The sequence below is a fragment of the Erpetoichthys calabaricus genome, chromosome 7, assembly GCF_900747795.2.
Source record: "Erpetoichthys calabaricus chromosome 7, fErpCal1.3, whole genome shotgun sequence".
Lineage (NCBI taxonomy): Eukaryota > Metazoa > Chordata > Cladistia > Polypteriformes > Polypteridae > Erpetoichthys > Erpetoichthys calabaricus.
In genome coordinates, this window is record NC_041400.2 from 126,558,113 (window position 1) to 126,571,429 (window position 13,317).

General features: G+C 38.7%; 1 protein-coding gene across 2 annotated transcripts in view; it reads right to left on the bottom strand.

The window, feature by feature from the left end:
- Positions 1 to 13,317, bottom strand: part of fbxl17 (F-box and leucine-rich repeat protein 17) — a 965,787-nt gene that overhangs the window by 622,013 nt on the left and 330,457 nt on the right. For both annotated transcript variants that reach the window (XM_051929669.1, XM_051929670.1), the window contains exon 7: positions 8,427 to 8,557. In XM_051929669.1, coding sequence (XP_051785629.1) covers positions 8,427 to 8,557 — 131 coding nt within the window. The remainder of the gene's footprint in view (positions 1 to 8,426; positions 8,558 to 13,317) is intronic.

The following is a 13,317-nucleotide window of genomic DNA, read 5'->3' on the forward strand; positions in this document are numbered from 1 at the left end:
GGACGTGACTTGATTATGTTAAAGAAACCAAAGTTAATACTTAAAGCTTTATATTTCTAAGTTCTCTGTCTTCTATGACAGATAAAATGCATGTTAATATTGACAAAGGGAATTGTTACAAATATCGTCTTTTACTAGATTTCACAATCAAAATGGAGCTGTTGGAGAGATACAATCTGAAAGTTCTGCTCTCTTGGGTTCAAATCCTGGGCCTAATCATAGCTTGAGGAAATTTCCATGGTCTCCCAAGTCTGTCTGGTTTATCTTTCCACATCCGAAAGACATGCACGCGTAAGTGTCATACGGGATAAACAGCCATCCTGACCAGGAGAGGGGAAGGTTCATTGCCCGTATGGAAGGTCCCAAGTGGAGCGACAGACATGCCAGCCCAGAGAGAAGAAATTTCCTTGTCCGGATGGGAAACCCCGGGTTGATGGAGGATGCACTTACAATACCTTCTCTGGCCGGAATAAAATGGAAGGAGTGACTCTAAGGGCTGTTCATTCTCCCAGGAAGCTAGATGGCAGCAGCCCTGGATATTGATACCCATTAAGAAGGGAATGCCAGGAAGTGTAGCCCAGTAGCGCAGCCCTGCTGGGATCCATGGGTGCTGCAAGAGGGCACTACTAGCAATTACACCATAAGACCTGGAAGTGCTTCCAATGAGCAAAGCCCTGGCACCAGAAATACTCTCGGGTCCTCAATAAAAGGAAATGCACTGCCTTGTCCAGGCTAGTCGGAGCTGAGAGGAAGGAAGGCAACACTTGACTGGAGGATTGGCAGTGTGCTGGTAGAAAGAAAGAGGTACCGTGTACATTCTTTGTATGAATGAATAAATAAAATAAAATAAATAGGTGAAATAAAATAAAATAAACACCTTTTGATTTGAACCCGGGACTTGTTTGTGTGCTTGTGTTTGGAGTTTGGGGTTCTGTGGTGCCCCCTGGCCTTGGCATATGTTAGGTTAATTGCCGATTCTCAATTAGCATCATTGTGAGTGAGCGTGAGTGTGCATGGATAGGTCCACAGTTGGTTCCCATCTTGAGACCAAAGTTGCCAAGATAGGCTTTAGTTTCCTGCAAAACAGAAATGATTCAGTGAGTTAGAAAATGGGAGAAGTTTGACGGTACTCTTTAAAAAGTGAAGTGCTTTGCATTATTTCATTTTGTGTGACAAATGCAAAAATATACAGCAATTATTAAAAGGAATGTCTTTGTTTAGAGGCATGCACAGATGCATCAAAACTAGTGAAAACTTTTAATTTAGTTTTGAATACAAGATTGTATTAAAAAATGTACTTTATCTAATAATGTCCTAGTATGAGATGGAGACTTAGCAACTGAGCAAGTATGAGCATAAGCATGTGCCTGGAAAAATTTCAGAGAACGGTTCTCCATTCTTAAAAGCCTGTCTGGCACTGAAGGGAAAACATTTATACATGTACTGCAGTTGTGTAAGGGGTCATGTGGAAGTGAGAAATGTCTGATAAATGCGGAACATAGTTGATCTTTTTGATGTGTAAAGTGTTACTGAGGGAGAAGACTTGATACTGGGATCAGAAGTAGGCTTTGCTGATTTGCACATGGGAATAAAAAGATAGGAAAAAACTGGGGGAGCAGTTGGCCTGTGATGGAGGTAGAGAAGACAAAAAAACACAGATTGGAGTGATGGTGAATGGCAAGGGTGTGTTCTCAGACCAATGCAAAACCTATAAAACAATGAGCAAAAACAAAAATCAATGTGACAACACAGGCAGGAGTCAGGGAAACCAGAACTGATAAAACCAGAAACACAAACCAAATTCAAAAAGATATCAAGAGAAGTTCCTAAATCTTTGTTTTTCTCTGTAGCAAACATTATATGTTCTGTAAAAGAATACAATGCTCCAATACGCAAATGGCTCAATGCACCATGCGACCAGCAATAGGTAAAGTGACCATAACAATTTGGTCATAGCCATTCCAAATTGAAGCTCCTATGAAGAATGATCCTTCCAAAAGGCATCCTTGTGATGTTAATGCTATAACAATAAAAATAAAGTATTAGAAAATGTTTTGAAAATTTCCAAAAATAGCCTGGATAGAATCACAAGGTGGTAAAATGTTAATTCATCACAACAAGAAGAATGCGCTGAAAAAAGTTTATGAATAAATGGACAACCTAAGTAACCTCAGATGACAGAAGTTAAAAACCATGAAAGCCACATTGTGGGTAGATTTTCATTGTGTCCATTCTACCCAGTTAAGCTCCAGTTCCTCCAAAAAATATGACTTCAAGTAAGCATGTTTAAAAATTAATGAATGGATGTGCAAAGAAAAGAATGCAGAGACTTCCCACAACTGGTTGATCATCTAAGAGAATCCTAAATGCTATATCAAATCCACTATTTTAAATTTAAAACAGACTTTTTATAGGAGTTAGTCTTTAACTCATTAAAGAGTCAAGAAATATTTAACCAGACAAATGTCAGAAATCAGATATACTGTCAGATTAGAATCCAAAACTAGACTAAAACAAGTAACTTTTTTGTCATCTAGAGTAAACAGATATGCACATAAAAAATACATGAAAGAATTTAAATTGTCAAGTTTGTAAGGTTGTAGTATTTTGTGTCCTAGAAATTTCTACAATGTCTATTCTAAAGTCCTATTATCAGACAGAATAGAAATTTACAAAATAAGGACATAGTGAGTCTTGAGTCATAGAGAATCTTGATTACATCTTGCCTGAAGAAGGAGCCTGAGTTGCCTCGAAAGCTTGCATATTGTAAACTTTTTAGTTAGCCAATAAAAGGTGTCATTTTGCTTGACTTCTCACTACATTCATAATGGCTAACATGGTACAACACCCTAGTACTACAAAATAAGGACAGTAGTTCAAGGGTAATATGAGTAAGCCATTGTAATGCCATGCAAGTAAGAATTTCATGATGCAAAACACCACATATTCTTATAAAAACAGAACATTTCAGGGTTTAATAAAATACTGGAACAGTATATATGTGGTTTAATAGGAGGGTCCTGAATAGTCTTTAATATGATGCAAGTGAATTAATGATGTTAGTATGTGCCACACTAATGTAGTCAACTGAATCTTTTCTAAATCTTGAGAATGTTAACATCATGAGGAATGTAAACAAAAAAAATAATTGATATTCACCTAAGACCACTTACATCTTCATTCTTTGCCCTAAGTAGAGATTCTTCTTATGCCAGTGATAATATATAATGTCACATAAACAGAATTTTTGTGAAAGAACATCAGCATGCAAAACCATCTCATCCATTTGAATTTAGCTACAGCAAGACTGGAGGCGGAAAGATTAGAGATCACCTCTGCAGAGGAAAATCATCTACAACTGTGCTGAAGAAGGTCCCAAGAAACGTAATGCAAGTAATACAAGTCCTATCAATCTTAAATGAGCCAATCTTTCAAGGCGTCTTCTTACTGGAGGCAGAAGTCTAAGGATCATACATCTTAAAAGATATCCGAGGGCCTTGCCCTGAAGAGGAAATTGAGTGTAAATGAATGCACTCGTTCATAATGCCGCAAGGATTTGGTTAAAGAATCCAAATACTGTAGCTGACAGTTTATTTCTGTAAATGTCAGAAATCATTTAACACCAAATCCTACCTCTCAGAGCGCAAACTGAGAGATGAGCTTCCCAACTCTGTGAAAGCAAAGGTTGAACTCATTTCCCATTTATCACACACTGAGCTTTATCATCAACACAGGATATTGTAGAGGAACCCAGTGGTTGTGTCAACAGACATGTCACCAGCAAAGTAGTCATCCAATTTAAATTGGAACCTTTCAGAAAACTATTAGCATTGCACTGAAAAAAATACAATTATAAATCAAACTATTGAATAAAGTTTAGCCTCAGAGAAATTGGAAGTTACAGAGGAGAAAGAAAATGAGTGCAGGTTTCCAAACTAGCAAACCATTTAAAATAAAGTTATGAGAAACAAAGAACAAAGAGAGACACTGAGTTTCTGATGGGTGTGGGCAGCATGGTGTAGAACAGGGCCTAATTGTTATCCGAGTACAAATATAAAAATAAATTTACTATATGCATAAATTAGTTTCATATGTTGTTGATATGTCAATAAAAATGTTTTTTGTGGAAATGTCACAGTACCTTTCTGTCCTGAGTAGAACATGGAGATGCTCAAAATAAAGAAATTGAGATGCCCTAAATAAGAAAACTTTATAACAACAAAAGTATTTTCTTAATCATCTTGCCTTATGCACCTCTTCCAATTTGGCGTAAATGTTGTGTGCCCAAAACAGATCATTAAAGATCTATAATCCAGAAACATGAAGCTAATTAACATTTCCTAACAAAATCAGTAGGAGGTGGCACTCACAGTGTGTGTTCAGGTCCATAGTATCTTTTAACTTGGTTTAACTGTTTAGATGTTGTGTCTGCAACACTTCACCTGGCCTCTGTATGTTGTCTTGCTAGTGATTGGCATGTAAAGTTTTTAAGCAAAAGTTGAGTATTACCTGGGTCTTGGGCAGCAGTGCTTATTAAAATCTGTGTGAATTACACTTTGCAAGCTATATTTACCTTTTGTAGCCTGTCAATTAGAAAATTCAGAGTTGATTTGTAGACAGTTATACTGATCCAAATGTTTAAGTCATAAGACCAGCTGGACACCTGCATTGAAAAATTATAGCTGTACTATAGTTAATACAAAGAATCAAAAGGCCTCGAGTAGGTGTTTTACCTTTATGGTCCAGAGTGATGCCAGAAACCACTCGACTATTATTTTGAATAGCACATAGAACTGATCCTATGGAACACAACATGCTACTGTTCATTTACTGTGTCTGCACTTCAGTTTTTAACTGACGGTTCCTGATCTGTTTATTTGTAGTTTGCTATGATACAGTAGAAACTTCAGTTGTCTTGTTTATTGTGTTGTCTACATTAAGTCTATGTTTGTGTTAGGTGATATACTCATGATTAAAATGTGAAAGTGATACAAATATGTGGTAGCAAGGTCACTGATAACTATAACAGAAGGGAATGTTTAGTCCAAAAAGGCAGAAATAAGTAACATGAACCTTGTAACTTGTGTTTCATTTGTTTCAGAAATAAACTGTTCAGAAGTTCGCTTGTCTTGTGCAAGGCGGAGTAAAAAAATAATGCAACAAAACTACTTTGCTCGATTCACTTTTCTGTTTATCAAGTCTAAGAATCATAGTGGTTCTCAGTATGACATTAATTCTTTTCCAAACAGATTCACACAACACAGTGCAGGAACTGTTCTGATCAAAGAGTAGTGGCCACCTTGAGGGTACCATCCCACATACAGTAGCTGTATCAATGTTTGATTTGATTTACTGTGTCAGTCAGGTTGAGACCACAGGTCTGCTGCAATCTTAGTTCTATGACACTATGATAAAACCAACAGAAAAAAATGTCATGTTGGATAGTGAGGTGCTGATGCTCATCCCAGCTGCCTCATACAAGTCTGAGGTAATGGATTGCTCTCTCCACTCAATGGGGGAAACAACATACCTATGTGTAGGAGTTCAAGTTTCTTGGGGTCTTGTTCACAAGTGAAGGAAAAAGGTAGCATGCTATCAGTAAGTGTAATGGAGCAACAGCTGCTATTCTGCAGATGCTGCACTGGTCCATGGTGGTGAAGCAGGAGCAGAGTCTGAAGACAAAGCTCTGGGTTTACTGGTCGAACTATATCCCTGTCCTCACCTATTAGGGCGGAGTGGTGGTTCTGAGGCTAGGGATTTGCACTGGCAATCGGAAGGTTGCCTTCGAATCCCATAAATGCCAACAATTACTCTACTTCATTGGGCCCTTGAGCAAGGCTCTTAACCTGCAATTGCGCCGTCCTGGGTATGACATTATTCTGCATCCAGCCCTGCAAGTAGGCTCTCCAACCTGCAGGGAAAACCTGGGGGTTGGTGGCAGAATTGGCACTCTAGGCACCATAGAAAATACCTCACATTGGTTCCATTCCATCTGAGCTAGTGTGGTGCTGAAGTGTCACCCATTGCATGGCTGCACTCAGGTCCTAATCTGGGATCCTGAGTTGGTTTGTCATGTGGTGGGTACGGCAATGTGCTCCTCACCTATGGTTATGAGCTGTGGGTAATAACTGAAAGAAATTGATCACAACTACAAGCAGCAGAAATGAAGGTGGCCGGGATAGGGCAAGAAGCTCAGCAATTCTGCAGAGACTAGAGTTGCTGCTCTTCCAGATCGAGAGCAGCCAGTTGACATGTCATTAGGATGGTCCCTGGATGGCTCCTCCTGAAACTACTGCAGGCACGTCCCACGGAGTGAAGATTCTGAGGCAGACAAAGGACACACTGGAAGGATTAAATCTCTTGGCAGGCATGGGAACAAGGAAGAGCTAGAATCTGTCGTCGGGAACAGATAAGTGTGGGATGACCTGCTGGGCTGGGGCGACACTCGCCAGAACAAAGCGTTTGAGAAGATGAGGTGACATGAGAGGTGCTAGGTATGTAGATAGAAGTGTTTGAACAACTAAAATATATGTATTTTATATGAATAGTGAAGCCATTATCACACAACATGTCTTTTGCAGTAATTTTCATTTACATAATATTAGCTAGTCGTGAAGAGTTGCATTGCCTGCCAAAGGCTGTCACTTGTGTAGTGTGACATTCCCACCAATTCAGGCACAGTATTTGCTAACTAGATATGACAAAAATAGTTTTGATTTTGTCACACGTTGCAGTCGCAGGCTCCTCTGTGTGAGAGATGACAGCCAATAAGTGCTCAGCCTGAAGCACAAAGTGCACAAAGTCTTGTTATGGTCTTCTAAAGATTTACTATGTATCCTCTTCTTTTTTTTATTGTTACAAATGAAAGCCCAGTCAACAACACCAGTGGCAGCTACTACTTGGCAATTCTCCATGTTTGTTTACTTCAGAAAGGTGTGCCACTTCTTATTCTGTTGTGATCCATGTTGATTGGCTGCCAAAATGTATCAACCTTGCAATTCTTTAACACAAGAACAGGACATTTGAAACTGTGATGAGAAGTCGAGAGAGGTTCCTAATTGTATAATCTAACATCTTTAAGGCAACAAGACCCATCAACTGCAGTTGTAAAGTGTGACATGCTCTCCAACTCAAAATTATGTAATGATATGTTGACTTATGAGCTTAAGAGTTACTTTACAGCCAAAAGTATAAAGGTATTTACTTATTTAAAAAAAAACATAAAAAACAGTCTGGCTTTAATGTTTGCACAAGATAAACATAAAACTACATGAACCCTATTATTTAGGAAAATCCGCTGTCAACATACAGTATGTAGCCATTAAGGCTTAATGGTTCTGCAGCTTGTTAAGAGTCCTTGTTCACCAGGTGTCACCAAGCTCATGATGCACAAATGAACCATTTTATAAAATGCTATTATACACTACAGTACAGTACACTACACTACTATTATGAAAAAATATGAAAAAAGATGCGTCACATATCAAAGCAATTGAAACAGCTACAGTACATTTTTTAGCACAGCAAAATGACATTCATGTTATAAAACTATTAAAACAATTTTTAAAACAAAAACCTTCCAGAGTTAAAAGCAGAACTGAAGTCAGACACACAAAGCCACTTAAAGCTTCAGAAGAACTCAGGAGGCATCTGAGGAAAATCATTGGAAAAACAGGCAGGATCAAAATGCTGTCTAAATGTAATGCCCTGTTTTAATCTCAAAAACCCCAAAGGATCTATGAGCAGCATATGAGGAAAGAAAAAAAAGCAAATGAAATCTCCCATAAACTACAGAATGCTCTTCAGTTTTCCATGAAAGGAACAGCAGTTTGCATTTTTAAGTTCTGACTCCTCAATAATTTTACTGTCACTCTGACTGTGACAAACTGTAGGAAAGACCATTCCCCGCTTTGAATGGAATACTTGACTGTTTCAGACAATGTGCTAGAATGTTTATGAGTCAGATACTTTGATTCTGGGAGAACAAACTAAAATGTCACTGCATAAAAAAGATATTTAAATCATAAAGAGAATATTAACATCTGCTGTGCATGCGCTACTTGAACAAATGCATACTTTTAGAAAAACATTCAAGTAAACATTTTACAAAAACAAATTCAGTATCTGTACTTTAAGGTGTGGGCTCTTAATACTCAGGGGCGCAAACAAAGTTGCATAACTGCCTCATTTGAAACAGAATTTCATGACAAGTGCAACATCTTTATGTAGCTAGAAAAACCAGTAAAAGCATCAGTGACAGAACAAGATCAAGTTAACAGCAGGAAGCAGTGTTCAACCATAAAATGCTCAAGTTCGAATTATAAATTCACGTTATAGCAGAAAGCTGTAGGTCGGCCTATGATAGCTATAGCTGCCTCTGCTAAATGCTCACAGAGGAAGCTTCAAATGTTACCAAGTGTTCCTACCTGTCATTGATGCTCCAGTTCAAGCAAAGGTTAAGGGAGGTCAGACTCTTGCACTTCTTCACGATTTCCATCACTGTTTCATTATTAAGCTCTGAGATGTGTCGCAAGTCCAAGTTGCACAGGTTCTTCAGCTACAAAAAAAAAAAAGCATGATAAAATAAAATGAACACAGCAAGCTGCAGTGTTTAAAAGAACTTTTTAAATATGGTTTTACTAACTGACATATTCATACTGCTGAAAGGAACCAGGGAGCCCATAATAAGATGGCTCTAACAGAACGCCTCTCTGGGGTTCCTTCATACCTACGGCAATATGCCTTTAAAATGCCTCACTGTAAACACTCTCTTATCATGAGCCAAGGCAGAAGAATTTCTATTCTTGTGTGTGTCTGAGAGAGGTTATTGTTGCTGTTTGTTATAATATTTCTGCATTTTGAGCTCCTCTGAAAGGTAAATTTCACCTTAGGAGAAAAAAGTACAATTATCCATCTTTCTATGGTGCAATAATTACCAATAACCCCTCAAAGAATGATGAGAACTTCAGGTACAGTAGGTGTTGTCAAGCTTGGGATTTATGTATACTTAGTTTAAACTGTTGGTTCATCAGACAGTCATCTTACTAACAAATATAAATACACACAAATACTTCCAGGTGATTAAGAAATAGTAGTTGCCAACAAGGAGCCACAATCACTTTTAAAGTTTCCAGGCCTCTGATTATGCTGTACAGCATGAGAAACAGTTGTCAACATGTACAGTTAACTGCTCGGGTGTTAAAAATGAAGAAAAGGAAAAAGGTGATTTAACATTTTGATGCTATAAAGTAAGTTTACATGTTTCTATTTAACCTTCTGTGTCGTTTGACACAACATTTTAGTTCAAAGCGATCTGTAATCCAATATTAACATGTGGTATACATTAAGTTATCATTTTATTAGGTTCACCTGTCTAAGTGTGTTACACATTGTTTGGCCTTAAGAACAGCATGAATTTGTCCGGGCATGGATTCTACAAGATGCTGAGTTCATTGTTAAATAATGCTGAAACATGCAGAAATACTGTGCTGTGCAGTTGCTGGAGACTGGATGGCTACACAGCCCTTTCCACACAGGGTTGCCAGACGTCCAGCAAAAGGAGCTCATGTCCACCAACTGGCAGGCAAAGCAAAAAACCTTAAAAATGTCTGGCATTTTCATGGTGTACCAGGACTATTTTGTTAAAGGCGCTTGAGTACCGGAATTAAATGGTTGCATACAGACACCTTGCGGTCTGAACCGGATCTCCAAATTGACAACTCAAAAGATAATAAGAAATATCAGCATGATCAGACATTCAGGGGGACCGGCTTTTCAATAGGTATATCATCTCAATCGGACCTCCAACACATAACCACCCTGTACGCACTAAAAACTCTGTAGCATGAGAAGGACACAGCACTGATTAAACGACCCCCTGAGTGCATCTTTCTTTCCAGCTATCTGTGTCCTCCTTTGTAGTCAAGAAGGCTAAAGTAAGAAGTCTGTATTTCAAGAAGTTAAAACAAGCACAAAGCAAAGCACCCCGCATTTAAAGTAATTTTATCCAATCTCAGATAATCACGACATACATGATCCGTGACACCTATAATCTCTACTCGGCGAAACCACAGGTTGTGAAGTTCAATTGCCTTAAATAGCAATGTGACTAGCAACAGTACACAAGCTAAGTCCAAAATGGCGGTGTCCACGAGAAACAAAATTTATCATGATAAGATGATAAGATAAACAAACGTCCTTAAACAAGTAAAACAAGTCAAATCCTTTGTAGAAAAAAAAAATCAGTAAAAGGTGGATAATAAACCATAAAAAATGTAAAAGGAAACCAAATAATAACAGATTCAGTGACGATATACTGTATGCCTTGTGATATTATGCATCCAAAGTGTGAATAATTTGTGGTCATGGTAAGCAATGAGGTTCAGATACGTCTTGCCATTCAGACATTCTTTAATTGGTAAATGGGGACCTAGTATGTACCACATCATCACACTTGTTATGATCAACCTGTACTTCTTCTTTTGGCTGCTCCCGTTAGGGGTTGCCACAGCGGATCGTCTTTTTCCATATTTTTCTGTCCTCTGAATCTTGTTCTGTTACACCCATCACCTGCATGTCCTCTCTCACCACATCCATAAACCTCCTCTTTGGCCTTCCTCTTTTTCTGGCAGCTCCATCCTTAACATCCTTCTCCAAATGAATGGTGCCAATTGTTTTACTTATGTTGCTAGCACTAAATTTTTAACATTTCATCCGCAAGATGAAAAAGGAACTGAAATTGTCAGATCCAGCATTTTTTCCACTCCTCAACAGTCCAGTTTTTCATGCTTCTATGCCCACTGGATACGTGCCTTCTTATTTTTCGCTGACAACATCGGCACCCAACATGGCCATCATCTTTTGTAACATACGGGAGACAAACTCCAAAAAGTGGTGAATTTGGTGAAGACATTCTGCAAACCAATTCTGAATTTGGATGTGATTTGTCTGGTTGTGGCCCATCTGTTTGCTTGTATGTTTCTTGCTATCCTCCTTTGATCCACATGTTTTATTCATCCTGTGGCAGATGGCCAGTAACCTTACATGGTTGGGATGCCTTCATAGTGGAAGGACCATGGGAGAGAGTATGAACAGGGCAGTATTTCCCCTAGATTGCTAGGTGGCAGAATCTCTGGGTTGCTACAGCACCACGGATACCCACAGAGCACACTGAGAATTGGAGTTTGTTGGCTCAGCCCTTTTGAGTTTGAGGGGTGCCACAGGGACTGCTGAGCCTTATTTCATTGGACTACCACTTCAACCGGGAGTGCTCACAGACCACATGTACAGGCCACCGGAAGTTCTCCCGGGTGTTACATAAAAGAAGCCAGCTGCCTCAACTCCCCAAGCCAGAGTCAGGAAGAGGAAGTCATAACTTGCTGGCAGGAGCAGAGGAGGCAGACAAAAAGAAAAGAAACACAAAAGAATACTGCTTGTGCTTTTTACTTGTATTTGTGGTGCCAAGGAAGTGTTTCCCACCAAAAAAATAAAAAATTTGTTTGTGGCAACTTGTGTTCAGAAGCCAGGTGTTTGGGGTGCTAGAGCCCCCCTGCTGGCCATGGTCTCCGGGATTGTCTGTAACCAGTAGTTTTTTGCTTTTTGCATCATTGTCTATGAACACTTGAAACGGTTGTGCATGAAAAGCCTATGACAAAAGCCATTTGGGAGATGCTAGAACTGACATGTGTAGCACCAGCTATCATACCACATTCAAAGCCATTAAGGTCACTTGTATTGCCCATTTCAATGTTCAACTGGACACTAACTGCTGCTAGAAATGCTGCTCTGTCTGATTTAAGCCACACACCGCTAACACATAACACGAGATGCTGAAATGTAGAATTTGTGCGACGGTAAGGGAATGTACAGTACCTACTAAACTGGCAGCTCGTCCATAATTTGCATTGTTACACCTGTCTGTACACTGTCCTCCTATTATTTCAAAAGGATAGTTCAGCTGACATGAATGACTTACAGTATGGCACCTGAGGATAAAATGGTTAGTCAGTCTCAAACTTTACTGGTAAATCAAGGCAGGTTCGAGGAGAACAGTATGGCATTGGGAATTAACCTAATCTGCACACCTTTGGAGAGAGAGAGGGAATCTACAGTATATTGAGGACCACCCATACAGACACATAAAGCAGCAGTGGTAATCACTAGGCTGAGGATTACTGAAAGTCAAATATAAAACATGTTATCCCTTCTGTCTCTTTTCACAGAAGGAATTTTGTAAACCTTTAATAAACTGACTTTAACAGCGCTAAAAGTTATATGTTATGCGGGAAGGGCACCAAAACATAACATTAATGGACCAAAGGGCAGCTAACAAAGGTTCACAAGAACAGTACAAAACAGATAGGGTGTTTGTTCTCTGATTGTGTGTTCTTCTATGTAGATACTATTCCTTAGAAATGCATATGTTTTTTTTTTTTATATATTATATATATATATATATATATATTTTATATAGACAGATGTAGAGTCACTCAAATGAATGCAGCCGGGGTTCTGGCCCATCGTCTCAGAAGTGCAAACATCAAAAAATCAAAGAAAAACAACAGATAAGAAGAACAAATTAGACAGAAAAAGCAAAAATCAAAATTATATTCAAAATGCTGAAAGAATATAATGGTCTCTCTCATTCTTGAAGAACTCACTGCAGTCTGTGCACATGAAGCACAATTTAGCTGAGAAAGCTTGGGCACAACTAATCATTTGTTCGGAGTCCTTGTCAGCTAAAACCCCAAGAAATTTACATTTAATTTTCTTTTCAATCTAAAACTTTTTGGCAAGTATCTGATATTATTTTACTTTAGGTCTGATTTTTTTTCCCTTTCATAACAATCACTTATGTTGCTTTGAAATCAGTTTTTTGTCTAGTGCCTCCTGACTCACTGGTACTAGATTACCCCCACATACGACAGACTGTTCGACTCATCTTGATGTCCAATTATGCAAGATATCAAAGCCTTTTGTGGTTCACTTCCATTTATATTCGTTTAAGTTCATTAAGGTTTATAAGGTTATTATTACCACATGCACAGAGTACAGTGAAATTCTCACTGTATGTGATAATCAACATGCTACATGTTGCCACTCTCAGAGGAAACGACTAGAAAGTGTAACTGCCTTACCTCAAAACATTTTTCTCTCTTGCCTGAGAAGCCTCAGAACATACTGGTCTGTTTTATGATTGGGTGTGAGGAAGACCAAAGTTTGAAGGTACCGTAGTGTGTTAACATGTGGCATGTGGCATGTTGACTGTACTCTGTACACGTGATAATACTGGCCCTATCAATCTATGAGCCGATAATA